Source organism: Loxodonta africana, chromosome X (genome assembly GCF_030014295.1).
Source record: "Loxodonta africana isolate mLoxAfr1 chromosome X, mLoxAfr1.hap2, whole genome shotgun sequence".
Lineage (NCBI taxonomy): Eukaryota > Metazoa > Chordata > Mammalia > Proboscidea > Elephantidae > Loxodonta > Loxodonta africana.
In genome coordinates this window covers 20,514,121-20,532,187 of record NC_087369.1, presented here as the reverse complement: position 1 = coordinate 20,532,187, position 18,067 = coordinate 20,514,121, and the positions used below count along the sequence as shown (strand labels likewise).

The 18,067-nt window shown below is 44.1% G+C and overlaps 1 protein-coding gene across 8 annotated transcripts in view; it reads left to right on the top strand.

Moving 5' to 3' along the window:
* Positions 1-18,067, top strand: part of PHKA2 (phosphorylase kinase regulatory subunit alpha 2) — a 77,627-nt gene that overhangs the window by 11,847 nt on the left and 47,713 nt on the right. For all 8 annotated transcript variants that reach the window (XM_064278062.1, XM_003415965.4, XM_023555175.2 and 5 more), the window contains 4 exons: positions 6,907-7,065; positions 11,056-11,103; positions 12,416-12,584; positions 14,519-14,601. In XM_064278062.1, the coding sequence (XP_064134132.1) occupies positions 6,907-7,065; positions 11,056-11,103; positions 12,416-12,584; positions 14,519-14,601 (459 nt within the window). The remainder of the gene's footprint in view (positions 1-6,906; positions 7,066-11,055; positions 11,104-12,415; positions 12,585-14,518; positions 14,602-18,067) is intronic.

The window sequence follows — 18,067 nt, the reverse complement described above, 5'->3', positions numbered from 1 at the left end:
GCCCAGACCTTCTGCTCAAATAATTTCAGAGACAGGCCCTTGTTACAACCAGGCCCGTTCTGTTTGGATGGTTCTAAATGTTAGGTAGTCTTACATTGAGTTGAAATTTGACCTGCATTTACTTCTTCCTCATTGAAGTAACAAAGAGCCCTTGTTTCACAATGATTAAGTACTCAGCTGCTAACTGAAAGGTCCACAGTTCTAGGGACAAAAGACCTGATGACCTGCTCCTGTAAAGATTACTATCTAGGAAACCCCATGGGGCAGTTCTACTGTGTCGTGTAGGGTGGTTGTGAATCGGAATCAACTTGATGGCACACAACAACAACACAATAGAAGTCAGAATTGACTCGACAGCGCAACAACAGCAACATGGAGTAACGGAAAACATTGAATCCCTTTTTCAGAGAACAACCTTTGAGTTCTTTGAAGATGCTGATTTGCTAACTCTTAAGCCTTCTCTAAACATTCATTTTCTTTCCCTATTCCCATGAGACATCACTTTCGGCCTCTTCACTGCCCTGATCACCCTCCTCTGGGTACGTTCCTGCTAGTGCATTTCTCTTTTACGACAAGGTACTTGACGGTGACAGAATATTCTGGATGTGCTCTGTCAGTTCAGTGGGATGCACAGTCTCCTTGTTTTGTCCTTGGGTGGTACAAAAGGTTAACATGCTTGGCTGCTCACCAAAAGGTTGGAGGTTCAAGTCTACCCAGAGGTGCCTCAGAAGAAAGGCCTGGTGATCTACTTTTCAAAGTTCATCCATTGAAAACTATAGAACACAGTTCTACTCTGACATACGTGGCGTCACCATGACTCGGAGTCGACTCAAAGGCAACTTTTTGTTGTTGTTTTCTTAATTAATGCAGCTTTGGCTTTTTGGCAGCCACTCACATGCTGTTGGTTGGGTGCTATTAAAACTTGTAGTCAGTGTTACACACTGACTTTTTTTGTACCTAAAAATTTTTTTGTACCTAAGTGTTGGGACCCTGATGGTGCAGTGGTTAAGGGCTCAGGCTGCTAACCAAAAGGTCGGCAGTTCAGATCTACCAGATGTTCCTTGGAAACCCCATGGGGCGGTTCTGTTCTGTCCTGTAGGGTCGCGATGAGTCAGAATCAACTCGATGGCACACAACAACAACGAGTGTTGGGGCAAGATATGGCTGGGTCACTGAGTGGCTTCCTTGGGGTAGAGGCAGGGGGATTTGGAAAAAAGAGAGAAGGCTCTGTTTGGATCAAGATTTGTTGGGGCCCCTGGCAGAGGGGGTATATGTGTAAAGGGAGCTGACTCAACCCATATGTGGGAGGGATGACTAATAAAATTAGTTCAGCAAACATTTATTAGACATGTGAGCCCGGTAAATAAGTTCTTGTTGAATTATATTTGGTTCGTTTCAATCCGTTGTCCAAGTCCACGTGCATCCTGCTGTTCTGGTAGTGGCTCAGCATCTATTTTGCAGCCCCCCCCACCCCTTGTACACACCCTCTGAGGAGCAGTGGATGTCACCATTTCAACATCTCTGCTGTCTTCTGTTGTTAAAATTGGCTCCGTCCCCTGCTTGCTTTGAAAATTTACTTCTCTGTGTGGCCGGCCACCAGCCAAGAAGGTTGTGTAGGTATTTTCCAAGTATACAATTATAATGTCAAATATGTTTTTAAACTTCACACACCACCCTAGGGAGTCATGTACCCTGACTTCTCCCATCACCCATCACCCCTGGGCCCCGACCCCCCACTGAGATTCACTGCTTTAACCTAAGGCACCTTCGGCCTTCTCAAGCTTCACCTCTGTCTGGTGATGATACTGTTCCTGGTTCACCTGTGTCTCGTCTCTGAGTCTAGCAATAAGTCGTTTCCTTTGCTTGGAGCAGCTCTCCTGTTTTGCCACCTTTTCTCTGTTTAAGTAAAAAATGAGGCTCTACCTCCTGCTTGAAATCATTCTCAAGGTTCACACTGTACATGCCTGCCTGAAGAAGGAATAGGAAGCAGAATGTGTATAATAATAAAACAAGCACACTTAAAAAGGAAAATTACTTGTATTAGCTAGTCATAATACAAATATATATCAGTAGATACTATCTACATTTTTAAGGATCTTTGAACAGATATTTCAGAACATAAATCAGTAAAAATACTACCTTTATTATGCATTTATTTATTTATCTAGCACCTCACTAGGCCAGGACTTTGGGTGGAGTAGTGAACAAAAAGGACAGACATTGCCCTTACGAAACTTACAGTATGGGGACAGTGCTGAAGACTGTACCAGAAAGACATCCCATGTTCATGGATTCAAAGAATTAATATCATTAAGATGGTTCAAATGATTAACGTGCTCAGCTGCTAGTCGAAAGGTTGGTGATTTGAGTCTACCCAGAGGTACCTTGGAAGAAGGGCCTGGTGATCTACTTCTGAAAAATCAGCAATTGAAAACTTTGTGGAGCACAGTTCTGCTCTGATGCACATAGGGTCACCGTGAGTCTGTGCAGACTTGACAGCAACTGCTTTTTTTTCTTGTTTTTTTTTTCCCTGAGTGTTCAGAGCTCTCTATTTCACTGCTTAAGCCAGAAATACAGAGCGTCTTCTGGATCTCTCTCTCCCCGTGCCCAGTGCCCACTTTCAGATTTCAGTCTACCTTAAGAACAGACTGGGAATACCAGGGGAAAAATTATAAACTCACTGCCAGTTCACTGGTACTTTAAGTTTTTGTCGTCTTTCCCAATCTGCCTGCTACTGTTGACTTTTCAGAGTCCTCTAATAGCTGCTCTGAGCTGTCCAGGTTCTGTAGTTTGAGTGCTGGGTGTCAGGGAATGATTCAGGGAGATTTTAATTCTGACTTAAGTGTTCCATCTATAGTCTTAATACATCTGGTCCACTCTCTCAGTGCCAGTTGTGGGTAAGGTCTCCCTTGCTCTCTATTTCCCACATGCCAAGCACCTCTGATGGTGTAGTTGCTGTGCGAGTCCTTTAGCCCCTGCCCATCTCCCAGGAAAAATGTCATCTTTTGCCAGCTGTGACCCCTCCTAATTCCTTTTCCCCTTTTCCCTCTACCCCAAAGAGTAAGAATTCCAGTTTATTATTTTAATACTTCTTTATAAAACAAGGGACCCTGGTGGCACAGTAGTTAAGAGCTATGGCTGCTAACCAAGATGTCAGCAGTTCGAATCCATTAGCTGCTCCTTAGAAACCCTATGTGACAGTTCTGGTCTGTCCTGTATGTAGGGTTGCTATGAGTCAGAATTGACTCAACAGCAATGGGTTTGGCTTCCGTTTTTTTATAAAACAAAAAACAAAATGCCACCCGTCCTGTCTGGAGAAAGGGAGAATGAAGAAAACCGAAGACACAGGGAAAGATTAGTCCAAAGGGCTAATGGACCACTGTTACCACAGCCTCCACCAGACTGAGTCCAGTACAACTAGATGGTGCCTGGCTATCACCACTGACTGCTCTGACAGGGATCACAATAGAGTGTCCCGGACAGAGCTGGAGAAAAATGTAGAACAAAATTCTAACTCACAAAAAAAAGACAAGACTTACTGGTCTGACAGAGACTGGAGAAACCTGGAGAGTGTGGCCCTGGACACCCTTTTAACTCAGTACTTAAGTCACCCCTGAGGTTCATCCTTTAGCCAAAGATTAGACAGGCCCATAAAACAAAATGAGACTAAATGGGCACACTAGCCCACGGGCAAGGACGAGAAGACAGGAGGGGACAGGAAAGCTGGTAATGGGGAACCTAAGGTTGAGAAGGGAGAGTGTTGACAAGTCATGAGGTTGCCAACCAATATCACAAAACAATGTGTATTAATTGTTTCATCAAAAACTAATTTGCTTTGTAACCCTTTATCTAACCAAAACCAAAAAACCCATTGCTGTCAAGTTGATTCCAACTCATAGCGCCCCTATAGGACAGATTAGAACTGCCCCATAGTTTCCAAAGAGTGCCTCTTGGATTCGAACTGCGGACCTTTTGGTTAGTAGCTGTAGCTCTTAACCGCTACACCACAAAAAATGCTAGTGGTTCATCACCATTGAATGTCTGACCACTTGTAGTCCAGCTGGTCTCAGCCCACTGCACCTTGTAGGTGAGGTCAGTGCAATAGCATATTTTCTTGTTCACGGGATCCACTGAAGATTCCCTTTCTAGGTAGAAATAGTGAAATAGTACCCAGGTAAAGAGAAACCAAAAATGAGTTCACAGAAGAGCAAATCCAGTGCGCGCGCATGCACGCACGTACACACACGGTGGTGCAGTGGTATCCAGTGCACGCACACGCACGCACACACGGTGGTGCAGTGGTTAAGAGGTTGGCTGTTAACCAAAAAGCTGACTATTCGAATTCACCAACCGCTCCTGGAAACCCTAGAGGGCAGTTCAGCTCTGTCCATTAGGTCGCTATGAGTCAGAATCAACTCAACAGCAACGGATTTGGTTTTGTTTATATATAAATATGAATGAAAAGATGTTCCAAATCACTAGTAATCAGGGATGTGTAAATTAAAAAAAAAAAGGCAATGAGATATCACTTTATACCCATCATACTGACAAAACCACTGGGTTATCAGAAGGGACGACAGACTTGGGGTGGCAGAGTCTCCATTGATGTGTGATAACTGCCGTTGCTATGAATCACATCCAAATGGAACCTCCCACACCTTCCGGTACCCTGCATTAATTTTTTTAGACTTAAAGAGAAGCAAGTCATAAAATAAGTGTTCCTTTTACTGAGTGCGGTAACACCCCAATTTTTTTGTGTGTGCATAGACTTGAATGTGGGGATCCGCCCAAACACATCCTTGCTGACAGCAAAGGGTTGGGGAAATTCTGGCAAAATGGGTCTGGTGAGAGGTAGCCCTGACCCTCAACCAGAAAAAAAAAAATTTTTTTTTTTTTTCTGGTGAGCAGCCCCTTAATCTGCCTCCCTGTAGTGGAACGAGGGAGGGGCGCAGTCTAGCTTTGCGTGGGGATGCGCTCATCCACCTCAGAAGTTTAAAAAAAAAATTTTTTTTTTAAGCCCAGACTAAAGGAGAAGAGAGGCGACTTTCAGTTAACATGACAGTGATATTTCATAATCCAAACCACACATCGGTCTGTGTGTAAGCGATCACTGCTGTGTCATCGGAAGGCTGTTTGTCTCTGGGGACTGGGGAACGCCAGGAAGGGGCTTTGAGTCTTACTCTGGGTGATTTTCCTGTCCCGGGGTTACCCAACAGGCCTCAGAACAGATAAAGATGCTTATGTTGTACCTTGTCGGTGAATAGTGGTTTTAACAAAGAACAGCAATAGCATACTATTTGAAAAAGACTTGTAACTTCACCCAGCCATTCCTAGACTTCAGTTCTGGTTGACTTTAATATTGATTTGTAGCTGCTGACTGTGTACAGCTCTGTCAACACTGAATGCTGTTGCCCCTGAGGGCGTTATCAGTTGAGTTTTAGATGTTTTTGTAGAGGGCATAGATTAAAGGAGAAAGTCAGATACCCCTGTATGTAGTTTCTTAGGTGGGGCCATTTGAAGCTATACCAATTTTTTTGTTTAACATGGTAGCTTTCGTAGTAATACTTTGAAAGTCCCCGACGAAGTTTGTGTATGAGTCTTCTTATAAATAATACGGTGTCCTTTTGAGTAATTTTTTAAGCTGGCAAGGTTGTGATTGTTATGACATATTTTAGTAGATGCATATTTCTTTGTACATTTTCAGGAAACGTCAGCAGAGGGTTTATCTTTATGTGACGCTTTTCCTAACTTCTGCATTTTATTTCATAGTCATGAGTTTATTAGGATTGGCTTATTTTTAAATAACAGCTTTATTGACATAAATTCATATACTATACAATTCACCCATTTAAAATGGACAATTCAGTGGCATTTAGCATATTCACAGTGTTGTGCAACCATCACCTCCATCTAGCTCCAGAGCTTTTCATCACCCCAACAGAATCTGTGTGCCCATTAAGCAGCCACTCCCCATTCTCCTCTCCTCCCAGCCTCTGGTAGCCACTAATCTACTTTCTGTCTCTGTTCATTTGCCTATTCTGGGCATTTCATATGAGTGGCATTGTACACTCTGTCAGGCTTCTTTCACTCAGCATAATGCTTTCAGAGTTCATCCATGTTGTAGCATATATCAGTGCTTCATCCCTTTTTATGGCCAAGCAATATTCCATTGTATGGGTATAGCACAGTTTGTTTATCCATTTATCAGTTGGCAGACATTTGGGTTGTTTCCAGTTTTTGGCTATTATGAATAATGCTGCTGTGACCATTCGTTTACAAGTTCTTGTATACAGGACTGACTTTTTAGTGACTCAGCTGCCCTTTCAAGTACTGGTGATATCACAGCTTAATAGGACTCCTAGTCTTCCTCTTGCTTAGCGCTTTGTTTTTAGGCACTTAAAGTATCTGGTTTACAGGCTAAGGGCCGGATTGGGCAAGTGCCTTCCCTGACCCACAAGCCTGAGTGGTGGGGTGGGGCCCAGGGTCTAGGTCTCCTGTTCTCAGGCTCAATTGGTACGAAAACACAGAGGCCCAAGAAGACCTGAAGCCCACAATGCACAGATACGTATATGCCTTGCAGGCTGTTTCTGCTTGCTGGTTCTTCTGTTTTGTCACTTGCAGCAATATGATCTTCTTGTCTGAGAGCAAAAGAGCGAGATCATAAGAGTAGAAGGTTCCTTAGAGATTTTCTAGCCTAATATCCTTGTTATACAGGTGAGGAAACTGAGGCCCGAGAAGTGATGTGACTTCTCGCCCAAGATGACACAGTTAGTGCCAGAGCAAGGACTAGAACCCCATTGCTTCATTCCTCGCCCTACCCCATTCTGTCCCCCTAAGGGCAAGCATTTGCTGCCCAGGGGCTGTGGGAAGCTTGGTGATGAGTCATTTTGTGTCCTTCTCTGATAGAATCCTGTCACGGGGCTGCTGTCAGCTAGCCATGAGCAGAAGGATGCCTGGGTGCGGGACAACATCTACAGCATCCTGGCTGTGTGGGGCCTGGGAATGGCCTACCGCAAGAATGCCGACCGTGATGAGGACAAGGCCAAGGCCTATGAGCTGGAACAGGTAATGGGGACTAACGATGTCTTGGCTGCTCAACACCTTTTCCTTGAACTGAAAGTTTCCATGGAAGTAGCTGTGCTGGGTCTGCTCCATTGCTGTGATCACATCTTTTGGGGAGGCATGTAGACAGTCTCAGCCTCTCAGTTGTCTTTCCCTCTGAGAATTTTCCCTCCGTACAACAACAATCACACTGAGTAGGAAAATAGACATCCAGATTTCTAACCCAAAAGCATCAAATTTGCCTAACTGGCTATATTTCTCTTATATACTCTCTATCAATTTTATACATATTTCTATACAAGGTATCATTCTAAACAAATATAATTTTAAAAATTTTATTGTGGTAAAATATATGTAACAGAAAATTTGCCACTTTAACGATCTTTAAGTATACAATTCAGTGACATTGAGTACATTCATCATGCTGTGCTTCTGTCACCACTCTGTCCAAAAGTTCTTCACCACCCCAAACAGAAACTCAGCACCCCTTCAGCAAGACTCCGCTTTCCCCCACCCTAATCCCTGGTAACCACTAATACATTTTGGTCTCTGTGCATTTGCCTCTTCTGAATATTTCATATAAGTATTTGTCCTTTTGTGTCTGACTTAATTCACTCAGCATAATGTTTTCAAGGTTCATCCATGTTGTAGCTTGTATCAGGACTTCATTTCTCTTTATGGCTGAATAATATTCCATTGTATTATGTACCACATTTTGTTTATCCATTCTTCTGTTGATGGGCACTAGGGTTGTTTCTACCTTTTGGCTATTGTGAATTATGCTACAGTGAACATTGCTGTACAAGTATCTGTTTGAGTCCCTGCTTTCAGGTCTCTGGGGTATATACCTAGGAGTGGAATTGTTAGGTCATATGGTAATTCTGTTTAACTTTTTGAGGAATCGCCAAATCGTTTTCCACAGTGGCTGCACCATTTTACATTACCACCCACAATGCTCATGCGTATCTCAAAGGACTCGAATAAACATTTCTCCAAAGAAGATATAGAAATGGCCAATAAACACATGAAAAGATGCTCAAGGTCATTAGTCATTGTTGTTAGGTGCCTTCGAGTCGGGTCCAACTCATAGTGACCCTATCTATGCACGACAGAACGAAACACTGCCCGGTCCTGTGCCATCCTCCCAATTGTTGCTATGCTCAAGCCTGTCGTTCCAGCCACCATGTCAATCCATGTCGTTGAGGATCTTCCTCTTTTTTGCCGACTCTCTACTTTACCAAGCATGATGTTCTTCTCCAGGGACTGATCCCTCCTGACAACACGTCCAAAGTATGTGAGACATAGTCTCACCATCCTTGTTTCCAAGGAGTACTCTGGTTGTCCTTCTTCCAAGACAGATCTGTTCTTTCTTTTGACAAAAGAACGGTATATTCCGTATTCTCCAACACCACAATTCAAAGGCATCAGTTCTTCTTCAGTCTTCCTTGTTCATTGTCCAGCCGTCACATGCATATGAGGCAGCTGAAAACACCATGGCATGGGTCGGGTGCACCTTGGTCTTCAAAGTGACATCTTTGCTTTCCAGCGCTTTAAAGAGGTCTTTTGCAGCTGGTTTGCCCAATGCAATGCATCTTTTAATTTCTTGACTGCTGCTTCCATGGGTGTTGATTGTGGATCCAAGTAAAGTGAAATTCTTGACTACTTAAATATTTTCTCGATTTATCATAATGTTGCTTATAGGTCCAGTTGTGAGGATTTTCATTTTCTTTATGTTGAGGGGAAACCCTGGTGGCATAGTGGTTAAGTGCTACAGCTGCTAACCAAAGGGACGGCAGTTAAAATCCGCCAGGTGCTCCTTGGAAACTCTATGGGGGCAGTTCTGTCCCATAGGGTCGCTATGAGTCGGAATCGACTCGACGGCACTGGGTTTGGGTTGGTTTATGTTGAGGTGTAATCCATACTGAAGGCTGTGGTCTTTGATCTTCGTCTGTAAGTGCTTCAAGTCCTCTTCACTTTCACCAAGCAAGGTTATGTCATCTGCATAACGCAGGTTGTTAATAAGTCTTCCTCTAATCCTAATGCCCCCTTCTTCATATAGTCTAGCTTCTCAAGATTATTTGCTCAGCATACAGATTGAATAGTCATGGTGAAAGGATACAATCCTGATGCACACCTTTCCTGACTTTAAACCAGTCAGTATCCCCTTGTTCTGTCTAAACAACTGCCTCTTGATCTATGTAAAGGTTCCTCATGAGCACAATTAAGTGTTCAGGAATTCCCATTCTCTGCAATGTTATCCATAGTTTGTTATGATCCACACAGTCAAATGCCTTTGAATAGTCAATAAAACACAGGTATTCTTTCTGGTATTCTCTGCTTTCAGCCAGGATCCATCTGACATCAGCAATGATATCCCTCGTTCCACGTCATCTTCTAAATTTGGCTTGAATTTCTGGCAGTTCCCTGTTGATAAAACGGCTGCAGCCACTTTTGAATGATCTTCAGCAAAATTTTGCTTCCATGTGATATTAATGATATTGTTCAATAATTTCCACATTCGGTTGGAAAGTGCAAATCAAAACCACAATGAGATACCATGTCACACCCCCTAGGATGGCTATTACCAGAAAAAGAGAAAATTACAAGTGTTGGTAAGAATGTAGAGAAACTATAACCCTCATGCGTGAGTGGTACAGCTCTTCATTGTGTGAGACTGTCCCATGCATTGCAGGACATTTAGTGTCCCTGGCCCCTACTCACTAAATGCCAGCTGCCTCCACCCTCACATTTCCAGATGCTCTCTCACCCGAAGTTGGGAACCCCAGTGCTTATTTGTAATGGAAAATAACTTTTCTGTGAGGGGAATTCAGTTGGCAAATGTTTATGCTAGATACTGTAGGCAATGTTAATTATAACAATACTTGTATGTACCTTATAATTATGAGGTAACGTTTTCTGCTCAGAAGGAGTATATGATGTAAAGTGAAGTTATTCTAGAATGTTAGGATTTTAGAGATGGAAGGACCTGATTCATTCTAGAAAGTTTATCCTATGAACTCCCGTAGCCCTTCACCGTGCCCCCCCGCCGTAAGCCATGTACGTTCTCTAAGAGAGGAGGTGCTCGTGCCCCTGGGTGGGAGCTGCTTTGACCCATAAAATGTCCCCTTCTCCAGGCACTTGTGAAGTAATTTTATAGTGGTTTTGACAGAACATGTTAAGACCAGTCTTTAAATGGGCCTGAATTTTGGAGGAAGTCGGGGGTAACACGCTGTATTGGTTGAGAGCACAAACTCTGGAGTCAGACCATCTGTGTGAGTGGCCTTGCTCCACTCCTTGCCAGCCGTGACTTTAGTAGTGTTACTTCATCTCTCTCAGCTTTCGGTTCCTCATCTACAAAGTGGGGTAAGAATAATCTCCACCTCCTGAGGTTGTTACAAGAATTAGAATCCAGGTCAAGTGCTTTGTACAATGCCTGGACATTGTGTCTAATGGGTTAACTTAGTATTATCCTTATGATTTATAATAATAGTAATAGTAGTTGGTTTCAATACATCATATTATTCAGTAACATTGGTTGCCACTTGCATTTTGTACGAACTTTATTCACTAGTCTAGTAACGGTGTCACAAATGGCTATTTTGGCAAAGTATCATTACTTTGGGCAGGCATGGTGGACTTAACGCATCCTTAGGACAATGAAAATAAATTCCTAAGAATCGTGGCATGAAGCTCCAGGGGACTGGGCTTCTAAAAATTGTGTTGCTAAAATGTCCGTGAGTCATTATTTCAAAGCTGGAAGACAGCATCTGGTCCAACCCATTCATTCGAGGTAAGTCACTTGGCCAAGATTTTTCCTTCTTTGGGATGGAGTGCAGAAGTAGATTGATACAAACAATCAGAATATTTGCATATGCTGGGGATTGCCTTTTCTGGAAGTCTCTGGGCAGCACTGGCTTAATGGCCCTGTGGTGGCAAGGAGGCTGTGGTCATAGCAGGGAACCGGCCTGAACTGAGTCCACTTTATTCCCACAGAACGTGGTGAAACTGATGCGGGGGCTTCTCCAGTGCATGATGAGACAGGTAGGTGGAAAACAACATGTGTCCTTGCGGATTGCCTGAGTCGGCGTTTCATGTCATTTTAATCATGACAATTAACATTCTTAAAGCATTTTGAACTTTTCTTCTCAAGATGAAGAGAAATTGAAAATATTTTGCTTAGTTTCTCTTTTTAAGATGATCTTAAATAATTTCATTATACTATAAGACCACAAGGATCCCTGGTGGCACGGTGATTAAGCACTTGGCTGCTAGCCAAAAGATTGGTGGTATGAACCTACCAGCCACTCTGCAGGAGAAAGATGTGGCAGCCTGCTTCCGTAAAGATTACAGCCTTGCAAACCCTATGGGGCAGTTCTACTCTGTCCTATAGGGTTATTATGAGTGAGAATTGACTCAGTGGCTATGGGTTTGGTTTTCAGGTGAATAAGACCACAGCCTCAAAGGCCACTGTTTCTAAGAATCTCTTTGAAAGGGATTAAAAGGAGAGCATGCCTTTTTTTTTTAAACGGGGGGAAAACTTTTTTTTTAAAGCCACTCGTAGAAGGCCATAGACTATTTTTGACTGTGCTGAGCTTTTAAAAGTATATTTTCATTTGAGATGAAATGTGTGTGCTTTTAGAACTTGGCATAACCATTTCTTGGTTTTTTCAGTGAGGGGCAAATGGAACAACTCATTGAGCACCTACCGTAGACAGAACATTGTACTAGAATCTGCCCAAGTTCAAAGATGAATGCGATACAGTCCCCACCCTCGATCCACCTGCCACTTAGTTTTCAAAGACATAGTTGAGCTTTTCCTTTCAACATAAGGGAACAAGAAGTTGAAATTTAAACAGGTCCTCTTCTGCTCTTCTCTACTTGCTTATACTTGGTCTCTGTGCAATTGTCTATTCTAGATATTTCATATAAGTGGGAAAATACAATATTTGTCCTTTTATGTCTGACTTATTTCACTCAGCATAATGTTTTCAAGGTTCATCCATGCCTGTCCCTCCCTCCTCTGTCCTTCCTCCTCTCATTGAGTGCCTACCATGTGTCACAGCTGGGGGTATAAAGCCAAGGAAGCCCTTGGGCATGACTCTTCATCATAAAGAGCTTGTTAAAATCCCACTGGGCTGGGACATTTCTGGCAGATAGGCTGGAAGAATCCCCAACACTGCCCTTCTGTATGGAGCTCACTAGCAAACATTAGCTGTCCTCTGTCCTGCTGGCTCCTGTAGGTAGCAGATAAGAGGAGGTCTGATGCAGGTGCAGGCCGGAACTCTGCCAGCCACAAACCCTGCCAGCCACGAACCTCCTTAGCTGTGCGGCACTGACTTGCTTTCTGCCTCAGGTGGATAAGGTGGAGAAGTTCAAGCACACACAGAGCACCAAGGACAGCCTGCACGCCAAGTACAACACTGCCACCTTCAGCACCGTGGTGGGCGACGACCAGTGGGGCCACCTTCAGGTGGATGCCACCTCCCTCTTCCTCCTCTTCCTTGCCCAGATGACTGCCTCAGGTGAGCCGGGCCCTTTGAGCCTATTGTACAGGGAATGACAATCCAGAAAGGGGGATGAGGCGGGCATCGATCAACATTTAAAATCAGCTGTTTATGTAAAGCAAAAGCCTGCTCCTTTATCCTAGTACATGCATTTGGCTTTCTGACAGGGCAGGTAATGTGAGAACCTGTCTGTGACGTGCCGAGGACACTTGCAGGACGAGGGCTATCGAGACAGTTCTGTCAGTGTCTTTCTGCTGATCCTGTTTTTGCTGCAACTCTCACCACGTTACTGGCGCGACCTCGGTTATGTCGCGCTTCAGCAGTCTGAATGTCTGACGGCAGCAGCATGCCGCCTCAGAGTTTTCTTCTTCAGGAGAAGCGGCCTGTCCCTTCGGCTCTTCTCTCACTCTCCTAGGCACCCTCCCCTCGACGCACCCCGCTTATCAACTTACCTTCAAACAGCATGATTTCCAGAGCTCGGCAGTGTGGTCAGGGTGGCCTGGCCAGTCTGTCACACTCGTGCTGTGAGTCGGCCAACAACTTCCAGACCGTGTGTGTCATTCCCGTAGAAGCGGCAGCTGCCAGCTTCAATGGTGACCTGGACACCAGGCCTTCCCAGCTCCGGGCTGCGCCCCATCTGCACACACCAAATGGTCTCTCCTAGGACACAGTTGGATACAGACATAACCTTGGGGTTAGGTCACCTTGCTGCTGTGCCTGAGTTTTTTTTTATCACCTGTGCAGTAAACTGATGCTCCTGAGTTAGAGGTTTCCCATTTATTTCAGACCCCCAATGTGAAACTCCAAGACTGTCAGAAATCCGTAAGTGATATCATTATGGCCATGTGAATAAAACATGCTTATTTATTTTAAAAAAACCTTTCGGTTAAGAAAGTTAATATAAGCTCATGGTAGATATTTTGGAAAATATAACAAAAAAATATATAAAGACCAAAGATCCCCCTGATAGTTTTCATTTGGATGTTTCCTCCAAGTCTTTTTTCTATGCAGGTTTTTTACATATTTAAGGTCATCTTGTTTACATAGTCTTTTGATGACATAGCATTATAATTTAAGCATTTCAACTATGACCTTACAAACTCTTCATAAACATAATTTTAGTGACTTTATCAATGAGTATACTATAATTAATTTAACTATTCCTGTGTTGGTGGTTTTTTTTTTTTTTTTTTTTTTTGCTATTATAAGTAATGTTGCAACAGCAACATTGATCACATCTCCTTTTACTTCCTTCCAACACATGGGATCCAAAGATGGTTTATACATATTGCCAAATTGTTGTCCTAAAGTTTTACTGGTTAAACTCCTAGCAGTGTAAGAGTACATGTCATACCATGCTCATACTTTAAAAATATGTAATTTGCTGTAGCCAACTGCATTTTAAAGGACCCAAGGCCAAAGTCAGGTCTCTTTGTCACTGCCGGCATCAGAGTGTTGAGGTAACACCTGGGCAGGTTCTGGCAACTGGACTTTCCACAGGGTGAAGGGCCATCCTCTAGAGTTGGGGGCTGTCCTTTCTGTCCCTACCCCAATCAGGAAGAACACCCACTGGCTGGTTCCTTAGGCTAAAATCCTTGCTCTGTTGGAACCTTTTCTGGGCAAATCCAACAGGCCCCAGCGGGCCACACCTTCTTTGTCAGCCTTTTCTACACATATGCACAAACAATAAAGTATAGCCATTCTCTTCTCTTTTATTCCTTCCCTCCCTCCCCCCTCTCCACCTCCCCTCCTCCTCCTTCCCCCCTCTCTCTTTTTCCTTCTGAGATTGGACATTAACCGTTATGATTTACTTCAGATACGAGTTTTGATGCCTCAGTGGGAAAAGTGAAAATGAGGATAAAAGAATTTATTTTCCAGTGTGATATTTGTAACTGGCAGCTCTCTCTTTGCAGCATAGCTTCATGGCCTCTGTGTTTGTTTTTCTTTACCAGGCTTACGTATTATTTTCACCCTTGATGAGGTGGCCTTCGTACAGAATCTTGTTTTTTACATAGAAGCTGCATATAAAGTCGCTGTAAGTATCACTCCTGGTAGTCTTTTCAAGGGTCCCAGTTGTGAAGGAGAATAAATAATTACACAGTGCTTTGAGGGCTGACCTGTTTGGGACTGACCAGAGGTTAGAAAGATTAGAGCTGTAAGATTTTATCACTTGAGCACACAAAGTGTACATTTTTGTCCTGGGATGTATGTGGAGACTTTTATGTTTTTGTAATGCATCCATACCCTGTCTGAATCTGTATTGCTGTAGGAGTGGTGTTGAAGTTCTCTGACTTTAGAAAGACAGAGAATCTCCATCAGCACAAAGCTGATTCCTATGAGGTGGAGGTCAGACATACTTCTACTCTCCAACCCTTTTTTACCAACTCTGACATCAGCTGTCCTCCTGAAGCACTCTCTGCTTCTCTGCTGAGCTCCATAATTAGTTGCAGTGGTCACACAGAACTCACAGATCATACTTACAGTTAAGTGGTTTATTTAGGAAGCAGCAGAGTACAGCTCGGGATCAGGATCAACAGGCTACAACTCAGGATCAGGGTCAGGAAGCATGAAGGCACTGTCTGGAAAGATCCCCCCAAAATGGAGAGCACATTCCTCGCTTCTCTAGTGCAGGACAGCTCTCTCAGCTCCTTTGGCAGTGCAAGCAAGCAGGCCCTTCTCTCTGCTGTGTATGCCCTCTCTCAGCCCCCTGTGGACAGGCTCCTCTTGGCCCTCTCTCAGCTATATAGGCCTCTTCTTGGCCCCCTGAGGACCAGCCTTCTCTCAGCCCCCTGCAGACAGGTTCTTCTTGGTCCCCTCTCAGCTATACAGGTCTCCTCTCGGCCCCCTCAGGACAGGCTTTTCTGCCTTTGGCCTCCCTGCTGTTGCCTTCTCCACTGCTAACTGAGCCAGCTCATAGCCAGTGTAGCAGCTTTGTTCAGCTCTCTTGGTTGCATTCTTAGCAGCAGGTTTCTCGTGATACCACCGACTCTGCCACAGGGCCTCTTCTGGACTTGTCACCACTGACTTTGCTGCAGGGCTCTATCTGGGCCTGTTGCTACCAGCTCTGCCACAGGGCTCCTCTCTCTCTTCAGTGTTATAGCCTTTGACCTGTGTTGCAGCTCTTTTAGGAGATTCTTTACCTTCTCTGTCTCTGCTTCATCTCCCTTCTTGCCTTTTCTCCTTTCTGCTGCTTTTTCCTTTTTCTTTTTGTCTGCCAACCTCTGTGGGGATGGCTGCCTATATAAGCAAAACTCCTAGCCAATTTCCAGGCATGGCCTTCCCACCAGGGCCACAAATTGACCAGTCCCCTCTCGGTAGGCCACGGTTACTTAATTTGCATAGTAGGCTTATAGTCAGTTCGTTTGTATAAGTATATTGGCCAATCCCTCCAGAGTGCATAAAGTAGACCAATCACAGGGCAGGCTGTAACCCAAGGCCAGACAAAAAGTATCAAAGCATCAGGTTGTTTACAGCTTGTCCAGGAAATGTCGATCAACCTGGACAGAAGTAACAAACCCTCTGGGGTAGAAAACTGGGGCCAAGGTAGCTCCTCAGGGTTTAGGGGAAAAATCTCTCAAGCTGTTTTTTCAAAGAACCAAAGCTAAAGGCCACATAATGGAACTCATTTCACCACAGGATCTGTTATACTTATTTAAAATAAGACCCTAAAATATCCTGTGGAGTATAGTTGGCCAGCCTGAAACGTTGACTGCATCAGAGCCTAAGTGGGAAGTGCAGTGCCATGGGGGTCACCCTGGCCAGCCCATGGGGAGCGGTGAGACCAGTCGCTGAGCCAGTTAGCACGCATACTCAGTCAGCACCAGAGCCTGAGCCTGGCCCTGTGGCCGGGGCGATGTGGGGCAGATGTGTGTGAAACCCAGTTCCTCCTGGGCTTGCTGTCTGGTTTGGAAGGTGGCGCCTGTCTCCTTGTAGAGAATAACTAAACCGTGCAAAGCTGACTGTACAGGCTCTAAGGGTAGAGGTTGGCTTAAAGAAAGAATAGCTACTATTGTCTAAAGCAAGGGTTGGCAATTTTTTTTCTGTAAAGGGCCAGAGAGTAAATGTTTTTAGGCTTTGCAGGCCATATGGCCTCTGTTGCAGCTACTTGACTCTGTAGCAGAAAAGCAGCCGTGGACAATACATATGCAAATAACTGTGACTGTGTTCCAATAAAACTTTATTTATAAAACAGGTCACAAACTAGATTTGGCCTGGGGGTTGTAGTTTGTTGACCCTTGGTCTAAAGCAGTGATCCTCAACTGGGGGCAAAGCCTGCCTCCCAGGGGACCTGGTCACTATGAGTGGAAATCAACTTAACGGCAATGGGTTTGATTCTCTTGGAGATGTTTCTGGTTGTCACAACTGCAAGGGAAGGGTGCTACTGGCATCTAGTGGGTGAGGCCAGAGAGGCTGCTAAACATCCCTCAATGTACAGGACAGCCCCCTACAGCAAAGAGTTATCTGGCCCAAAATGCCAATAGTGCCAGGGTTGACAAACACGGGTCTAAAGGAACTTGAGAAGTCTTTGTGGAAAGGGTGGATTTTAGCTGGACCTTGGAGGATGAGTAGGGCTTAGATAAAGAGGATGGAGGCCAAAGGGCACTGGGGAGTGAGAATAGCATGAGCATCGTTCCAGAGGCAGCAGCAGGCTCAGGGTCTGTCTGGGGGTACCTAGGGGAAGGGGTGCCGAGGAAAAGAACAGACCTAAAGTGAAAGGTGGACGTTGGAGAGTAGTAGAAAATAAAGTCAGCTGTGGGTGTGGAGTTGGGGCAGAGGGTGGAGGCAGTTTGTCATTTTAGACTCTTCAGCAGGGGAGTGAGCTGATAAAAGCAGTTTTTGAGGATGTGTCACTTGGCTTAGTGGTTGGAGTGAAGATGGGTTGGAGCGAGGAAAGGCCCAGATGTGAGAGTACTGAAGGAAGGAATAATCCTGGGGCCCAGCTACAGGGCATGCCTGGCGGGGAAGAGCCCAAAGTTACTCTAGTCTTTCTAAGTCAGATTTTTCACACTTTGAAAATGCTGATCTTTAGAGGTAAAACTACATATATACATACTAACTTTTGGCATCGGTTCCATTCTTGTTGGGTTGTAGTCTTTCTATAGTGCGTATCCATTGTGGCATTATTTTAAAGCAGTATCGAGTGCTTGTGTTCCTTTAAAAGAAAAAAAAATGAGTTAAAAAAAGGTAGGGACGCACATTTCAAGTCCTCTGTGTGGACCGAATGTTCTGAGCCAATTTCTATTAATCAGTTTTCAAATACTGTGGGACTGCAGTGTTCTGTGGCTCCGTTTCCACTTTGGCTCCGGTTATAGCTGAGCCTTTTTTTCCAAGAGGTAATGCTAAAAATAGATATTAAATTATTTTAAATGGTTTGTTGGTTTCAACTAGTTATAACCTATTTGTTAAAGTTTCTTTATTCCATCTTACAATTTAATATAAGTTCAAAGGGATTAGCTAAACAGAGGGGCAGCATTTTATTTGATTCTGAGATAAATAAAATA